At 41.7% G+C, this 19479-nt stretch overlaps 1 protein-coding gene across 6 annotated transcripts in view; it reads left to right on the top strand.

The window, feature by feature from the left end:
* Window positions 1-19479, top strand: part of arhgap9 (Rho GTPase activating protein 9) — a 61708-nt gene that overhangs the window by 9227 nt on the left and 33002 nt on the right. For all 6 annotated transcript variants that reach the window (XM_054752279.2, XM_015959147.3, XM_015959148.3 and 3 more), the window contains 6 exons: window positions 1248-1330; window positions 3640-3965; window positions 5088-5286; window positions 5369-5763; window positions 9674-9946; window positions 10876-10965. In XM_054752279.2, the coding sequence (XP_054608254.2) occupies window positions 3750-3965; window positions 5088-5286; window positions 5369-5763; window positions 9674-9946; window positions 10876-10965 (1173 nt within the window). In that variant the 5' untranslated portion in view covers window positions 1248-1330; window positions 3640-3749. The remainder of the gene's footprint in view (window positions 1-1247; window positions 1331-3639; window positions 3966-5087; window positions 5287-5368; window positions 5764-9673; window positions 9947-10875; window positions 10966-19479) is intronic.

The raw sequence follows: 19479 nt of genomic DNA, 5'->3' as shown, positions 1-19479 counted from the left end.
TACCAACACTTCGCCCGCGCTCCTTCTCCTGCCGCGCCATAAAGGGTGATAGGCCCAGAACGAAACAACCTCTGTGGGAGTTAGAGCTGTCATTCATGGGCTTGTCTTTAAGCAGGTTGAAGCAGTCGTTATGTAGCTTATCTAGAAAGACGTGAAGCTTTAGGGAAGATTTGAACATTGAATGTTATACTTGTATAGCTGTGTGTTTTCTGGTGTCGTCTCAGGTGATGTCTGGTTGTCTCATCTGCTTAAAGATGCACTCATGACATTAATAAGATAACCAGATGGCTGCCTTCAGGTGGTTTTGCATGCACACCGAAGTCCGTAAACTACATGCTTATATATCAAAATTCTGCTTTTCCTCTCTAGAGGATATAAAATATTGTTATGCCTTTCTCTGATGTCACAGGAACCTTTAAAACCAGAAATAAAAATTTCTCTCAGTATGAGGCGCTCATTTGATTCTGTTTAGATGTTCATCTTTTTATGTGGAGGCAGGCACAGGCAGCAGAGGAACTCCATCCAACCAGCAGCATAAATAGTGCATGGTTTATAATCCACAACATGCTTAATCCTTGGAATTTTTCACATTGTTCATTTTGTGGAAACATGCTGCACCACCTTTGTGCTGCTGATCTTTCTATTTTCTGATCAATGCACAGATTTAAACACAGAAAATCAGACAAAACTTGTAAAGTTAACATATAATATATGACGGATTTCATGATCCATCCATCTATTCTCTAATGTTCAGTAGCTCAGTTTAACAGCCACCTCTGTGGTTGGATCAATATTCCAATCAATCAGCTGGATAGCTGGTTTGGTCAGCACACTGCAGGTTTTAATGCTGTATTTCTCTCCATTGCTTGTTTTGTGAAATTCATAATTTATTTGCATGAATGAATCACGAAAGTCCTCCTGGGTTGTCAGCTCCGTCTTCTTCTGTTATAGGGAAAATATTACATTATTAAAGTTAAAGGGAAAATACTGGCTAAATGAGTGAAAGTAGGGTCAGGGAGGGTTTACCCAGTAGAGGCAGAGTAATATGTCTGTGTAGGATTATCTGTGTTATTGCATGCATGCAGAAGGAGTGACTGCAATTTGGTTCCAGCAGAAGGAACTGCTGCTAGCTTTTTTCGCCTTACCTTCTCCCAGAACCCAATTAAACAGAGCTAATCCTGTGTGTGTGTGTGTGTGTGTGTGTGTGTGTGTGTGTGTGTGTGTGTGTGTGTGTGTGTTTTGGTTAGGACTCATCAAAAAGAAGCTTCAGACTGCAGACTAAACGGGTCACCTCGCTGACGTAGACACCCTCCCTCACTTCAGGACCATGGTGAGTTGCTTCTGCTCTCTTGCATGCATGCATGCGTGCACAAATTCCATACTTTTCATTTCTGCAAGCCAGTCTTGACACATGTGGGCAAACTCAAAGCTCTCCAACAAAGACAGACAAGCACATGCAGAACTCATTCTGAGTTTTCCCCCTCCTCACTATGTTTTTTTTCTGCTACATTACCTAATAGTGCAGCTGACACCCCGTCATAAGCTTCATGCCCTCACTCCCTCCCATATGCTACCATTGCCGCTCATCAGTCATTACAGGGTGCCTCTCTCTCTCTGTCTGTGTGTGTGTGTGTGTGTGTGTGTGTGTGTGTGTGTGTGTGTGTGTGTGTGTGTGTGTGTGTGGCACCATATGGCCTGCTCTGTAGTGTCGCGGTGTGTGAAAACACTCAGCTGCTATGAGTTCTGCAAATAGAAACACTGTGTTGCCTTATTTCTTCTGTTGTGTTTCTGCGCCACACTTGGGCTCTTAAATTGATTCTATATTAGACATTAAAGATATGAAGTGTTTTTAAAAGAAGCCATTATGGTAAAAGTGTTTTAAGCATTTTGTCAAACACCACATACTGTAGTGAATCAAACAAAACATACTATAATTAAAATCTTTAGTCACAGAATGACGAGGGCATGCACCATTCAACCCAAACGTAACAGTTTGGATATTTTGAATTCATCCACAACAAGACATGCTCCTTGGTGTCTGTAGCAGTTTTATGTCATGTTTTGGTACGTGCTTTTTTTTGGCAGGAAGATTTATTAGTTTCTTTTACTGAAGAAAGACAGGAAAAGGCAAACAGGTGTGCATGAGCTTCATTAAACCTCTTCCTGTTTGTGCAAGAAGATGAGCTCAAGATGGACAGAGATAAAAAAAAGTGGCTATTTTTGCCAAACTAACTGGAAAAACGTGTAGCCGATCTGACTAAATAATGACAAAAATACATCTTGTTAAGTGCAGCATGGTTGTTTGATCATTAAAGTATAAGTCGGTGTTTGCTTCAGCCATGTTTGCTCACAAGTGAGTGATCATCGACATATAATAGCTGTGCATGCAGCAGAAGGGATCCTCTTTTAGCTTACATAGACTGTAAATAAACTGGCGTTACGCCATTTCAAATGGCAAGATGGAGAGGATGTCACCATAACTATTGAATCTTCGAATGTATTTTCGGTTTCCTGTGTTCTTCTAGCTCAGATTCTCTGTCCCTCGTGTGTTTAAAGAGTTGCAGAAACCAGGAAGATTGTGCGGTGCTTATGTGGTCTTTTAGATTTTATTTGAGTCCTGCGTTAACCTTTTTTAGCTGACACTCTTGTGTTTTGTGCATCAGGTTTTTTTATCGCTCTTCCTTTTGCGTCACGATGACGTCCAGGTGAGGACGGAGTTGAATGAAAACCACCAGCATCAGCAGCTTCATCACAAGCCTTCACTAGTTTCTGGGTTTTTTGTTTTTTTTTCAATAAATTACACCGAGTTCTTTTCAGTATCTTTTGTTGTTGCTGAATTGTATGTATTCTATTTTTGAAACATATTTTTAAAACTGTTTCAGCATGGCTTGGCAGTGAGCCAAGTGTTGTCCTGCCGTTCGAGCACACATACGCCCCCTCTCTTCATGCGCTGCTGTGGAGGGGGTTTACAGTAATTCTCTGTAGCGATGGGGGTTAAAGATTCGTCCCTGGCCTTTAATAACAGTGAGATTATCAAGCTTCAGCCAGCTATCTCTGCCCTGCCCTCCATCAGCTCACAGCTTCATCCCGCTCCATTCATTCCTCAATACTCTTTTTTTTTGTCTCTAGTTTCACTTTTTCTTCTCTTGTCCAGCATTTTGCTGCTCCTGACATGGGATGACTGTTGTGAGGTATTGAGATGATCCCATTTCTGAAGGTGTGTGTGATTTAGTTTTTGCAGAATTGCGTGGGTGCACAGTGTGCAGCTGTATTTCTGTATGTCTGGCAGAAAGTTAAACGCTCTGTTCTTATGTAAGCGGGTCTTGGCTGGGTAAAAGCATGGCTGTAAGACTGAAGGATGCTGGCTCAGGTGCAGAGAGGGAAACGAGTGCTATTTTAGGAATTCTGCTCGCTTCCATCTAAACACACGAGTTATTCACTCACATGGGCCTCTTGGTTCTGAGGGGATAAAAGACAACAGAAAAGAGGTGTTGCCCTTCGTGCTCTGCTGTCAGGCGTACTAAAATTAGAACAACACATTTTAATTCAGTTTCTTGACAGTTATTGCAAAAGTAGTGTTAACTGCATTTTCCACCTGCCATGATAATACTCTGTATTTCTTCTCCCTTCCTGTTTCAGAGCATGGCACTGGCCTGGTTCCAGTCTCACCTGTCCGGCACAATCTCAAACTCCTACATTCTTCAGCGTTCCCCCGGCAAATCCAGCAGAACAGGACTGTGAGGAGAGCCATGCTGTCTGGTACGTGGCGTCGCTCTGTGGGTCAGGCGCAACCTGCCAACATGGTGAACCCCGGCGGCGTGACGGTATGCGGGGTCCCCAGTGGTACTGTGGTACTCGAGGCTCAGTATGACTACAGCTATCGTGGAGCAGATGGACGACAAGTTTGCATACGAGAGGGCGAACGATTTATTCTCCTGAAGAAGACAAATGCAGACTGGTGGCAGGTGGGACAACATTTTGTTTCTCTTATGCCAGTAAAACCCAAAGATGAAACAAATACATGCATTTGGTAAATGAACACGTCATTGTTCTGACGTTTACTGCACTTGGCTTAGAAGCTTTCATGACTCATAATGAGACTCTGGTTTGTGAATGGCACCATGCAAAAGGAGGTTAAATATAGTAAAGGGGAAACTGACTTCACTTGTTTAACAGAAACTTCCCTTTTCTGACCTTTTAGCAAACAAACTCTAACTTGTGCATCCACCAGTACTGAGAATCTAAATCAGGTGCATCACTAAGAAATGTATATCTACCACAACTCATTTAGCTGCTTTGTCTCTTTTTACTTACTGTATGTGGGTCCTTCACACTACGGTCAGCTCCATCTGGCCCTGTTAAGGTCATTGCATTTACATTGGCGTTGTCCGTGCAAAGTCAACTGCTTTTTTCAGCCCTGCTTCCCGTGTGGATCATTTCATGCTGATTGAATTTTTTAAAGAAATACAAGCACATTAAAAAAGATTTAAACCTGTGATTGGAAAGTCAGCTAGAGTATCTGGAAAATACACTAAATGACAGAGAGGAATAGAAGGCCATCCCAAATCTGTGCAGGATATTTGTTTCCTTATTTAACACCGAGCCAGACCCATAATCTACCCACATCTCAAAGAAAATCTTTCAGATCAGTAGCATGTACGTTCCAGACAGAGAAGGTTTGAGTGAAGAAGTCATCAATGTTAAACAGGAAAAACGACGTCTAACAGAGAAGGTGGCGTTTGGTTCCACCTTTCCCATGATGCAACGCAGCCTTGAAGCTCCTCTCCGTGTGGTTTCACAACCGTTCACAACTTGAGGGAAATGACCCAAACTCCAAAGTGACAATGACCTAAATGACTCAGAGCAGACAGGTATAGCAGTGCGATCGTCTCTAACGCTCTTGATCGGAACTCAGGTCTTTTTTTGATAAGTGAAGACGTCCCCTCGATTCCAGCACTCAGGATCATGTTGCCTTTGAGATTCCTGCTCTGACATCAGCACTCTTCTGGGTTTACTGCTGCTTTGTTGGACTAAGTGGATTAAAAAAAAAACATTCAAAGATCTTTTTTATGTATTTATTCTGACAGGTACGTAGGATTGGAGCAGCCAGTAAAACAAAGCCACTGTACGTCCCTGCTACTTATGTGACGGAGGTGCCTATCACGCCGATGCCCTTGCCCCAGCGCCTGGTCACATCTGACTATTTGAACTCCAACATCAGGATATTTCCTCGAGTTTCACCCTCCCCAAGTCTCACAGAGACGGGCAGTAATGTGCATCACCAAGGTAACCCATTAAACACAACAAAGTAGACCTAGAAACATCCCGGGTTATGCTTGATTACTGATTTTGTTTGTGCTCCTCTCAGTAAACAAACCCATCTATCACTCCATGGAGAACCTGAACTCCAGCAGTGCCTTCAGGAGGTCTGAAAAGAACACCAACATGGGTGGAAACCGATTCCCCACCCTTCCCCTCTCTGGTTTCACATTTACTCCCAGTTCTTCCAGCTCCCAGTCATGCCACCTCACAGTCCCTGTGTCCCACACATCATCCATGGCTCAAACAGCACCACCAAATCCCAGGGTGGTCCCTACCATCACCCGGAGCCAGAGCTCCAGCAACCTCCTTGAAAACATGATGGAGAATCCCTACGATGAGGTGGGGGGAGGCCTCGGCAGTCACATCAACCACAAGGTGCCCAAGAAATCCTGCAGCCAGTGGGACATGGTGGGGACTTCGGGCCAGAACAACCTGCTGCAGGTACGGTTCTCAGATTCACGAAGATACTCAGGGATCATGCAGCAATAGCTAAAAGGGTTAAAGTTCTTTAGTGTTGCTTTATCAGAGACACTTACTCCTACTTCACTCTGGAAGCATCCGAGGAGCAGAACGGTGTACTCACGACTTTTGTGGAGAAGCTCCTCTGACGTGCTCCTCGCTGGTCTGGCGAGATCACAAAATCCCTCGAGACTTCAAAGGTCACAGTTTGTTTATGCTATCTGCCATTAAACCAAAAAGAAGAAGATCAGGTTTGATATCACTGATGATGATATTGTTCCTCTCCACTGCCAGGATTAAAGCCATGAAAAACACCTTGCTGCACTTAGGTCACTTGTATTAACGTAATCTACATAGATATGAAATAATATAGTTTCTTTTAGTCTTTTATTTTGAAAATTACCAGTGGATTTACACTGAAACCATGTGTGATTTCCTGTCTAGCCCTATGTTAACTGCTGAAATTGTCATGTCCCAGAAGCCGCTCGTGGGAAAATAAGAATCCGGTCCCATCTTCAGCTGAGCGGCGCAGCGTGCCGCTTCTGGAATGCGCCAAAAAATGTCCGCGTTGCAACTGGTTTGAATCACCCCCATACACTATAATGGATTCAATTTGAAGCAGCAACGTTCTGCTGCCGTTCCGCGTGACTGATGCTTCCTGTGTGAAGTAGGTTAGAGACAAACAACTAGTCACATTCTCACTCTCACATAGGAAATATTTTGGGTTCCAATCAACTTAAAATGCATGTTTCTGGTCTGTAGGAGAAGTTCAGAGTACCTAGATAAAACCCATTCATGCATGAGGAGAGCATGCTATCTCCATGCAGAAGAGACTGCAGCCAGGATTTGAACCTGCAACCTTACTGTGAAACAACAGTGCTACCGACTGTGCCACCATGCAGCCCACAAAATATTATTTTCATTATAAATCCAGAATAACAGAGTAAACAAGTGTAAAAATAGAAACAAAATCCGGTGTGTTTGGGTTTAATTCTGCCCCGTGGCTGAGGTCAGAGCTGGCAAAGGAGGATGGATTTGATTTACACTTGTAGTTGTCTTTAATAATCCTCCTACAGCAGCAATCAAGTTAGTATTGTGGTGACGCTAGAGCCTCTCCACGTTACATAAGAGGGGATTACACAAGCAGAGAAATACTCAAGGTTTCGCTGCTGCCAGCAGAGGGAAACTCCCTCCATTGAGTGTCCAAAGCGTCTCTCCAAATAGAGTTTCATTTCCACCGAGCTGTGTGTGACTTCCCTCTGTAGGGAGGTCAGTGGTAATGACAGCGCTCCTTTTCATGATCACTCACTCACTTCCTCGCTGTTGCTTTGTGCCTTCCTTTCACTTGCTTCCTACTTGAATGTTTGAGCCTTTAATACCAGAAACCAGGATTAATTCAGCCACATTCATAACTCCATGTTTTGCAAATAGAAACCGTTTCTTGATGGTAGAAAGTTGCAGATGTTTCTGCTGCTTCTGCTCTGATGACATATTATAGAGTAGATTTAATCCGAGTCTTCAAGGAGGGATTATCCTCTGAATTTAAGGAGATGAACTGATTTGTAGATTCCACCCATCCATTGTCCACACTAATCCTCGCAGGGTTGTGGGAGGCTGGTGTCGATCTCCAGCAATCTCTGTTCAAACAGGCGGGGTACACCCTGGCCAGGTCCCCGGTCCAACCATCGACATATATACTGGACAATTCATTTCCATAGACTCCAATAACACGTTTTTGAGGCTAAATGGGAGGTGGCCACCACCGCCATTTTGACCGTGTCACAGGTTCCGTCAAGCCCAGACAATTCCACAAAAGGGAAGAGAGGTGGAGCTGAGGGTGTGGCTGTAAGGCTGGGATCAACTGACGACACCCGGTCGAACTAGCTACAAGCTAACCTGAAGCTAACGCGGAGGTGGGAGCTAAGCTAACGGAGGTAGCAACCTAGCTATAACCGGAGTTAACTGTGCACAACACCAGAGCTTCTGAGTCAGAGATACGCTGGGCTGACCGCTGGGTAAAACCGGGTGGAACACAGAGGTCTCCCGAAAGCTGCTGAAAGCCGGCAGCCCGCGCAGCAGACAGAAGCCGCGATCAGACAGAGATGCACCGAGCTGCGGGGAGGGGAGAATCGGGTGGAAAACATCGGTCTCCCGAGAGCTCCACAAGCCGATAGTCGGAACCCAGCTCCACCAACATGTTATATTTCAACCCATTTTCTAAAGTGCAGCATTATGTTAAATGCACTGGGTTTTACCCTATTACATTTAAATTTCATGGTTAAACAGTACATGTTAAAATCTAAGCTCAGCTCGGCAGTGACCTAAAATACATAAATATAATTTTACTTACCGAAAAAAATGAAGTGGAGACTCCTTGGACGCTCTATTAGTGCAATTAATGCCACAGCAAGTCATTTTGTCCAACAATTGCACAAAAAATATCCAAAAAAGAATACACAAACACAGAGACTCAAAATCCCGGAACAGTTTCCAAGCCAGACAGAGGCTCTACTGAGGCCTTTCCACGGAGCTAGCTCTGTGGTCATGTGGGTCTGATGCTCATTAATTATACAGAATTTTAGGCTTTTAATACACTTAAACGAAGAGTGAGAAAAAAATTCACCCCCCTCAGAGTTGTCATGAGTGTAAACTAGATCATTTAAACAAAAAAACATGTTTTGGTACCAGGCTGTAAACATGTTTATTTCTGCTGTGAAATTGGTATTTTTAACATGGGAGTCAATGAGGATTTGCTCGCTTCTGACACCAGCCCCCAGCGGATGAGGGTGGAACTGCAATTTTTGGTATTCCTGGGTTGGCTACAATTTTTGAGCCACATTGTGGGGGCTTGGGTCCAACACAGGGCAACACAGAGACACACAGGACAAACAACCAAGAACACACACACCTAAGGACAATTAATATAAACTATGGATGGACAATATATCGGCATCAATATCGGTTATCAGCCATAACACTGATTAATATCGGATATCGGTATCGGCCTTAAAATGTCATATCGGTGCATCACTAATAGAAACAGACATGTTTTTCGATTGTGGGAGGAAGTCACAGTTTAGTTTAGTTTAATCTCCCCTGACATGTTTTCACATATTTCACTAAAGATAATCTAGTCAAAGTAATTTTGTGTTCTTCTTGTGGATGAAAATATAAACCTAGTCTAGGTAGGAAAAGAAGGAAAATCAAGTCTGTTGTGGAGAGAAAAAGTTAAAGTAGCTCATTATTCTTTTACTTTATTATTAAAATTAAGTTTAAAATAAAACACAAAGCACTTTTCAGGCCTTCATTTCAATGAGACATGGCCTCATTTGACCCCGAGAATGAGGTTCATGTTATCAGGGAGATAATTACAAGAAAGGTGTTGATCAGAGGAGTGAAAGATGCAGCACTGCCACTTGGAGTAAATGGAGTAAAGAATGTTTACACACGTGTGGAACACGGACATCTTTGTTCTTAAAGGCATACTATGCAAAATTTTCCGAGTTTTAAATCATTTTCTTGAGCCAGCATGTGCTAAAATGAACCTTTACAGGGTTAATGAAATGTTACTCAGACCACTACTGCCCTCTGTGGCCAGAAAACTGCATTTGCAATTTCAGAGTGCCGTTCTGGTCTGTTGGGCTTATAAAAAAAATGGAGCTGCCATACCTGTTGCTGCAGTCTGCTTCCAGCATGTTTCCTGCATGTTTTAAATCTTTGATTTGATTTGTTTAATTTAGGGATGAACCACTCATGTAAGCACTAATGAAGGCTGAGGAGACACGTAAGCGGTTAGATTAAGGTGTCAAACAGACAAATGCACAGCGAGGAGATAAGTTTTGCTTTTGGAGACCTCCTAAACCTTTTTTGGGCATCTCTTTCTACATTCAAGGTCCCAACAGAAGCCTATATGTCCCAGCTGTCGTGGCAAGACTCTCCTATTTACACCGAAATGCAGCCAGAGAGGCGTCAATCCCAGTCTGAACCACCCTGCCCCGCTCCGGGTCAGCAGCCCGTGCAGGTCATGGAGCCATGGGAGCAGTACTCTGACCTAGCCACAGGTAGATGCTATTACGTCAATAGCATTACCAAAGAGAGATCATGGAAACCTCCTCGGCGAGCCCGTGCTCAAATCCCCAACAAGATAAAGAATCCAACACAGCAGGTATTGATTCACTGCTCCTCCTGAACCCCTGTGCGGCCTCTTACTATCGAAACCGTCTTATAATGTGGTTATCAGTGTGTGAGCCGGATGAAAGGTGGGAAGGTTGGCAGGGTCAGGACTCTTACATGCTTGTGTGATTTGTCTGCATCAGCACCAATGGGGACATTTGCACAGAAGTCTCCACAGAAAAGCCTGGATGGTATTCTCTCTTTGTAGTGAGACGTGTCAGACAGGCTAATCTCAGGCTAATCGTAGTCCACGAGGAGTGGAGGATCAATATATTCATATATTGGAAAAATGTTGACACATATTAAAAATGTCTCTGATTCCAATAATTAAGATAAATGCATTCTATCTAGGAAAAAACATTTTGTGACACTTTTTACTAGAGGATGTCGATCATTTATGTTAATCTAAAAATTAACAGAAAACTCAGCTTCTTTAACATGTTTTATTAGCTCATTAATGCTTTCCTCAAATTTGTTCATAAAAAGCCCCAGAGTGAATATGTGGAGGGATTTTCTGGTGCATTAATTTTAGGGAAATACAAAACCAGTTTGTGACACTATCATGATGACCTTTATGGCTCTGAGACTTGGATCCGTTTTTGACAGTAACTTCCCTGGCTGCTGTTAATGAGTCATGCAAACTGTGTTGTGGGGGAGGCATCAGTACTTTTTAGACTTTTGAAATACTTCGAAATGTAAAAAACTTTGGTCTGTGCTGAAGCAACATTTACATTGGTTTGTGAAAGTTCGGGGTGTGATCTTACTGTATCTGTCATAATCAGATATACTTCATTGTGGTGTGTGTGTGTGTGTGTGTGTGTGTGTGTGTGTGTGTGTGTGTGTGTGTGTGTGTGTGTGTGTGTGTGTGTGTGTGTGTGTGTGTGTGTGTGTGTGTGTGTGTGTGTGTGTGTGTGTGTTTAGGCTGCTCCAGCACAAACTCAGACGTTGCCTCGGGACACCAGCCATCTGTCGCTGACACTTTCTAAGACTGGATATAGAAATATACACAAGGTAAACTCTTTGCCACCTTAAAACCATTGTTATATATAGTTTAGCTTACTCTAAATCATCGTCACTAGTGGAAAGGACATATTTAAATGAAGATCTGGAAATCAATAAGATGCTGGGATTTTACAGAGGTGATGGTAAAGTTTTTGGGATGTTTGTTTTTAGTCAAAAGTGAGCATCTCTTGCTCTCTTTTCTTTTCTCTGTGTTTGAAAGAAATGCTTGGGTCTCTGTATAGGTAGCCTAAAGAGATATTCCACCCATTTGTCTGTTGACATATTTCCCAGCATTAGATAAAGGGGAAAAAACAATTTTTAACCAGCCCAGCCATTCTCCTGACCCGGCTGTACTACTTTAGCTTTAGCTTAGCGTAAAACACAGTAAGTGAATGGGTCCAGCTAGCATTGTGAGTTAAAAAAAAGTCCTTAAAATCATTCAGTTTTGATCCCAATTCTGCTTGGTGACCTAAACAACCAGACTGACTGCAAGTGAAAATAATTAGTAACATAAAGGAATCACAGGCACTATTTTAGACTTGGGACTACTTTATGACAAAGCACAGTTGTAAGCCTCCGCTGAAAGGTGCAAGGAAGCCCCAACCTGCTTCTGTAGCAAACGCACAGCAAGGAGATAATTTTTGCTTTTGGTTCTACTCAACCTTCCTTTAATCTAATGAAATTTGTCAAAACTTAGTTTGCACTGATGAAGAAACACTTTTCCCCCACATCAAAGTAGCCAATTAGTCTGTAGAGCCACTTTAGTGTTTAAATATCTTAATCTTGCTCTTCAGAGGTGTCAGTATCTCATTGCTCTTCCTTTAGTGTTAATAATTAGTGTTATGAATCATCTTGTGTAACGCTTAAGTGCAAACAGCTGCAATTTGACATCTGCAAACAGAGATAGCACCAACTACTTAAAGACAATCACACCCTGCCCACCTTTCCCATGAGAGTTTATTGTGTCACTCCTTCCAGATCAGATCTGCGCCAAGCACTGACGCAGACAGAAATCCTGCATGTGGTCAGATTAAAAAGGAGATTAGATCATTCTAGATGTCCCCTCATTGACTGACCTAATCACAACCCACTAACACACACTTCCTCTCTAATGAGTTTTTCTTTGAAAGGCTCCTAAACACAAAAACAAGCTAATACCCTCTGAGCTGACGGCGACAAACAGAAACATTAGGGGCAGAAACAGAGACAAAGGAGTGTTTATAATGTTACAAGATGCCATCGTAGTAATAATCAATTATACACGTGAGTTTTGAATAGATTTTATGTGTGGATTCTGTTGTTTCAAATGTTTGAAGAATGTAAGATTTGACTGAGATTGATCCATTCACCAAATCTGGGATGACATCTGCAAACTAAATCAACACAAGCTGCATGATCCAGATTGCTCGAGATAAGCATTTTTACGTCTGAAAGCTACATTGCCTCAGCGTTGCATCAGTGTTTCAAATTTAATGTTGTTCATCTAAAAAAAAAAGTAAGCATATGATCAAAGCAGTGATTCCCCTCCATCATGTCAGCCCGTGATGCCTTCTGTTGACCTATATGTGTCACTTTTTATTCCGCGGTACATGATGTATAATGCAAACTGCACACACTGTGAGTTTACGAGCCAGGTGTTGAAACCCAAGTGACCCATTTTACCTGTCAGCACAGAGAGTTGGTCTGGATTTTTATTTTTAAAGATTACTTCGTTACTCGTTCGATTTTGACATCAGCCCGTTATAATCGGCTCGTTTTTGGAAGTTTACTGCAAACGTTTTAGTTAATTTGTGCAGCTCTTGTAAGCTGTCAGCTATTGGGTTAGTAAATGATTAACTGACCATCAGATAGGTTTAAACAGTAAATAACAAAATCTATATTAGTACATTGTATTTAACAAATTATTGAACAAATGACACTTAAATTAATATTTTAAAGGTTATTTCTGTCTAGGGGTCTGGTTCTTTTTTATTTATTATTTTTATGGGGTCACAAAATCTAAAAATCAATAGATCATCAACTATATTGCAGTCCACTTTGGTAAGAAGAAAATAACCAATATAGTGTTATACCAGATTATACCTGTACACACACACACACACACACACACACACACACACACACACACACACACACATACACACACACACACATAAATATATACAGTATATATATATATATATATATATATATATATTTATATATTTATATATACTATACTTATATATACATATATACATAATGAAAAAAGTATGTGAATGCTTGGATTTAATTGGATTCAACATTATATGACCAATTTGTGCATAAATTCATATAATTGCAATAGGTTAACATACGTTTTCTTAAATATTCATACACCTATGTTAATATTTTCAGACCCAACTGCAGCAATTGTATTCCAAAGTAGAGATGAATAAATAAAATGATTTCCTTCATAAAAAAGATCACATCATTTTAAATTTATTTTAAGTCAAGCAATTTTTAACTCATTCTGGCATTGAAATGATAGACAGCTGTTTGCAAAACATTTTTAAATGATTTATTCTCCAATTTCCTCATAAGTATGAGCAGACTAACCTTTTACTACTGTTATTCTAATGCAGAAAACCCATGCACACATGGCGAAATATCAGATGAGAAAACTGCTGCAAAAACATTCTCGTTGCCAGTTTAAATATAGATTCGACTCAGTTCAAGACATTCTTGGTCCAAACTGCAAGAAGCAACCAGAGAACAGAGCTTCAGGGCTGCAGTTTGCATCAACTGATGCAAATCTTAAAATTAGACATATCAGCATCCAGACATGTGACAGCGAAACATTTTCAGGTTTCTGAGAAGTTAAAGAATAATATTATATTTATGTGGAACAGTGGAGATCAAGTTAAAGCCTGGAGGAGTGAAACTAAAATCTTGTATTCGATTGCAAAAGGTCTTTTGGATTATTTATCAAACTCTAGAGCAGTGGTGCACTGCTTTGAGTACAACACCCACATGTGTAACATCTTAGAGCTATCTCTCAAACCACCACCAGTTTAGCAGAATGACCTAAACAAAGCTTTGTTCATGCTTGAAAGAAGTCGTGATGAGTGAGGAAGTGGAAGTAGAAAAAACATGTCTAATTTTAAGTTTTTTTTTAATTAATTTGTCTGTAGACTTGGGTAGGGTTAGGGTTAGGGTTCTCAGTGCTGTAAGGAATATTTTACTTAGATTGAAGAGTGTGAAGTGGACATAATTAAGTTCATAAGGCAAACTCCTTCTCGTCAGCTGTGAGGGAAAATCAGGATGATGGTTCAGGATTAGAATCCCATCATCCTCAATCATCTCAGAGCTTCAGGCTTTACATTTGTCTTCAGAAGAGCAAGATATCTTCTGATCTGCTCCAAACATCTCCTCCAGATGTTTTCAATGCCACCAGTGCATCCTGGAATGTGTGCTGTGTTGTTTTTCTACTAGAACTTTAGCAGCTCAGGCTAGCTTTAGCAGTAGTTTGGCGTGTCACTGTTCTGTGGTCATATCAGCAGTTTTGCTTCAGTAAAAAGTTATTTTAACAGGTTGCAAACACATGATGCTTCTACTAAAGTGGATTGTTGCCAGTTTTTGCATGGCCTCGAATGCAGCTTATGTTGCACACCTGTGACCTTTTCTGTGACTAGACTAAACTCTTCTGTTAGTCTAGCTCTAAACGACTCTGTCCAAACCTGGTAGCAAAGAAGGAATCAAAATACTTTAGTTGTGACCCTTCTTTAAAATTAAAAGCCCTGACATTTAACTAAGCAATGCATATCACCCACCACCACCTTTCATGCAAGAATTTTAATGTTTAGTTGTCTTATTTAAAGAAGCGTTTAATTTTTTTTTAGCAATCTGTGTCACATCTCATCTTTTGCAAGGTCTCACATGATATCCTGAGATATCCTGTCTCATCTGTAATGTTTGTGTCGACTCTCAGCTACTACCACAGGCACATTTATCTATCTATAATAATTGACTCTGTTGAAGAGATTAACCTATATGTTTTTTTATTGCTATAATCATTGCCAATATGTAGAGGTCATGGTCAACCGATTTTCTTGGCCTATACTGAGAGGTTTTCTGTCTTATTTGCATGTTAAAAAGGCACTAATGCCAATGGATGCACAACATTTCTCATCAAGATTAAAATCAAATTAAACTGACTTTAACATTGTATGAACGCATTTATAGACAAATCAATAAAATACTGTTTATTTACAACTGGAAACTGTTCTTTGAACCTCTGTATAACATATAAAACTTTGTTGAGGCTCAAAATGGCCCAGGAGCCCTGATAATAGCCAAAATCACCCCTTAAATTAGGCTCACATAAAAAGACTAGTTTCCCCTGCCCACTCTGTCAGGATATGAATAGTGAATGAGCTGCATGTTGTTCGGCCGATTTGCCCTGCTGGCAGTTGTGGGCGTGAACGACTGATGTCTGGGTATGGGGTTTTGGGATGCGAACGATGTGGGAGTGTGGACGAGCGAGGGACTAAGTGACAAGAACAAGTACCAAAAGCTGTGGATGTTTTTTGCATTCATTCATAGTCTGAATATTTCCATTGCATCCTGGAATGTGTGCGGTGATTTTCTACTTGAACTTTAGCAGCTCAGGCTAGCTTTAGCAATAGTTTGGCGTATCACTGTTCTGTGGTTAGCATTACCATGACCAGTGTTTATATATGCAACACTAAAGTGGGTTGGGACATGCAGATTTAAAGGAGTGTGTCTAAGTTTATGATGCGTTAAACCAACTGTTCTCAGAACAAACCGTTTCTCTGTGGCCGTTACAACCTTGCTAACTTAGAAAGGAGAGCAGGTCAGAGACAACATGGACGTTTGGTATGGTACAGTAGACACCCTAGGCTGCCTATATTCAACAACAAGGTAAATGTGGTTTAAATTCTACTGCCTCTTTAAGCAGATGTTTTTCACGATTGTGAATGAACAATTACATAAAATTCTGCAGCAGACCTGGGCCACCAGCATATGTGCCTGTTTTTAAATCAGCTCCACTAAAGTGGTATTTCAGCCAATTCCGATATATAAATATCGACCAGGCATACTAGTCTATCCCTACTCAGTTACAACTGTTTTTGCTAGTATTGCTGTGGTGGCCATCTTGAATTGCTAACTCTACACACACACACACACACACACACACACACACACACACACACACACACACACACACACACACACACACACACACACTCACTAGTCTAGCATTTGTTGTGAGGACTATCATTGACTTTCAGTCATTTAGTGACTGGATTGTGCCTAAAGCTTGGTTTATGCTTGACACATTTACTTTCCGCTTGGTGATGCGGCTCGCGGATGGAACGCGCTTCACAACTTGCAGCGTTTATGGTTCATGTGGCTTGTCTCTGCGGTGAGCCAATATTCTCCCAAACTGAACGGGGCAGCATGGAGCTCTACGGCATGCATCCAACACTACACCATAGTAGAAGTAAAAATTACTGTTGTTTACAACATGGCATTCCAGCATTTTTAACGGCGTTCTCGTCTTTTCCGACAGTGCGAGCTATTTCTCTCCTAGAATTATTAACAACATGTTGATCACGGTGATCTTTGAGAGCTGAATCATAGAAATGTCTGTATTTACGAACCTCTGCCATACTAGTTCTTGCCAGTCCGCCATGTTTATCCGCGTCCGACCGTCCGCGTAGTTAGAAAATGGGCCGTGCGGAGGCGTGGTGGAGGGGCGTGGTTCTTAAAATGATGCAATTTTGCAGCGCGAACCTCGCGGACGCGTCAAGCATAAACCAAGTTTAACCCTAACCCACCTCTACATTGCCAATAAACATTCAGTAAAAATGAAATGAAGTGAAATTTGTAGTTGCAGATCTATTTCAAACATTTCTTTATGTAAAATGTGTGCACTACTTCCTGGTTATACTGTGAATTAACAGTTTGTTTAATTAACTCCTAACATTTTACCAATTAAACCATGCTGAACTTTTTTAACTCTGTTCAATATTACAAACAAACCAATTCATCAGCCTTAAAACACTCAAAATAATTTTCACACAATGAAAGGTTAACGTTATGATTAGATCATTTTTACTTTCATTGTGATAAACTATTAAAATATGCCTTCCTGTTGCGAGAACACTTGAGAAAAGTAGTCGGGCGGTGGTTAATGTGGCAACGCTGTCCAAGTGCTGGTAGGATGACTCATCTGAGCTCACACCTTCCTGATGTGCTGTTGCTCATGAGACAGGCTGATAAAAACAGCTTCCCTCTAGAATGGGGAAGTAGTTATGGGCTGGAACGTGAAGAACAGACGCATTTTTTGTTTGTTTGTTTGTTTGTTTTTCAACTTTGGCACTTAGATGAAAATGCATCATGACATGAAACCACTGGAGGCTGAAGAGTACAAGTTCACAGTTAACCATCGCAGGAGCACTCCAGTTGCCCCGGCGCCTATGACAGGGTGAATATTCGTTATGAGCGTTTCTGCTGTTTATCTTGGTTCCCTTATATGTGTTGCTTACCTGCGCTGCTGGTTTTGAATAAGCTTGTTGAGCGGGACATTGTGTGTTATCTTTGACTACTGTGATGTTTTTTTATGATCAGAGTTGTCGTCGCTGATGTCGTCTTGCTACTCAGAGACTGAGCCATTAAACACCCTGAAAATGTCTTTGAGTCAAACTAAAGTTTCACTCTGGCTGAGTAGCAGCTGCCTCATTCACTTGAAGTGGGTTCACACATGTGAGTGTACTCTTGAGTCAAAGATGGCAGAATGTGAGGAACGCACAAACGTTTCATTGCTGGTGTAAGATTTACCTTCATGTCTGGTTTTAGCTTAAAGGTGTGGTTAACTGAAAAACATTGTTTAAATCTTGTTTCTGATTATAATCGATCACTTTGAGTTTTTCATGCAGTCTGAACGTGAAAACGATCTCCTACACCTCTCTCCTGCATTAGCTTCTGATAGAAAGTAGATGCTGAAACTCTAGGATTTGAAAAGCCTGACAGAAGAAGAAGAAGAAATAGTTTCTATAGCACCACTCAAGATAAAAATCAAGAGGCACTTAAAAAAAACAAAAAAAATGTAAAAATATAAAAAAGAATTTAGAAAATGGTTAAAATATATTTAAAATGAGCAAAAAATAGACAATTGTGATTAAAAAATGTTAAGAAAGAGAGAGAGGGAATAGGAAAGAGGGAAATCAGTGGATCCTGAGGAAGGTGGAATAGGTGGGGAGAGCAGAATAAAGAGAGAGTGGTGAAGAAGGCCATACAAAAGCCAGCTTGAACAAGTGAGTTTTCAGCTGCGTTTTAAAGGAGACCACTGAGTCCACTGATCTCAGGCTCAGGGGGAGAGAGTTCCAGAGTCTGGGGGCCACAGCAGCAAATGATCTGTCACCTTTGGTCTTTAGCCTGGTGAGCTGAACAACCAGTAGGCTTTGATCACTGGACCTCAGGGACCTGCTGGGGGTGTAGGGACTAAGAAGATCACCAATGTAAAATGGTGCTTGCCCATGTAAGGCCCTAAAGACCAGAACCAGGATCTTGAAATGAACCCTGAAGTTGACTGGCAGCCAGTGAAGCTGGAGGAGAGGCGGGATGATGTGGGTGTGTTTGGAGGACTTGGTCAGAAGCCGAGCACAGGCATTCTGAACCACCTGTAGAAGGTTCAGGGAGGTTGTGCTCAGACACGTGAAAAGAGAGTTACAGTAGTCTAAGCTTGCGGAGATGAAGGTGTGGATAACTGTCTCAATTTCAGAGCGGGACAGAATGGGACTCAGCTTAGCAATGTTCCTGAGATGGAAGAAGGAAGAGCGAACAAGAGAACTGACATGAGAATCCAGGGTTAGAGCTGGGTCAAAGGTCACACCAAGATTCCTGACGGAAGGTTTGGTGTGAGAAGCAAGCTGACCAAGAGAGTCTCTGACTTTGGGAACCAGCTTGTCTGGGGCACAGATGAGGATCTCAGTCTTATCTTCATTCAGCTGAAGAAAGCTCCCAGCCATCCAGGTTTTGATAGAGTCTAAGCAGGTGTGTAACAGCTGCAGCTTAGACATCTCATGGGGCTTAAAGGAGATGTACAGCTGGATGTCATCTGCATAAAGATGGTAGGAGATTCCTTTGAAGGAGCTCAGGATGTGCTGAAGAGGAAGCAGATAGAGGAGGAAGAGCAGAGGCCCCAGCACAGAACCTTGTGGGACACCATGGGTAAGAGAGGTGGTGGAGGACCTAAACTTGGAGACGGCCATAGAAAAGGAGCGCTCAGAAAGATAAGAGAAGAACCACTCCAGAGCAGATCCTGATAGGCCTACCCAGTCTCTCAGCCTCTCCAGTAGCAGGTGATGGTCAACAGTGCTGCAGTCAGGTCCAGCAGGACCAGAACAGAACAGTCCCCTGCATCACTGTGAGTCAGAAGGTCATTGGAGACCCTAAGAAGAGCTGTTTCAGTAGAATGAGCTCTACAAAAACGTGACTGGAAGCTATCATAGATGTTATGTTCATCAAGAGCAGCTG

Source organism: Nothobranchius furzeri, chromosome 3 (assembly GCF_043380555.1).
Source record: "Nothobranchius furzeri strain GRZ-AD chromosome 3, NfurGRZ-RIMD1, whole genome shotgun sequence".
Lineage (NCBI taxonomy): Eukaryota > Metazoa > Chordata > Actinopteri > Cyprinodontiformes > Nothobranchiidae > Nothobranchius > Nothobranchius furzeri.
The sequence above is the reverse complement of the archived record's forward strand: the minus strand, read 5'-3'. Positions and strand labels throughout refer to the sequence as shown.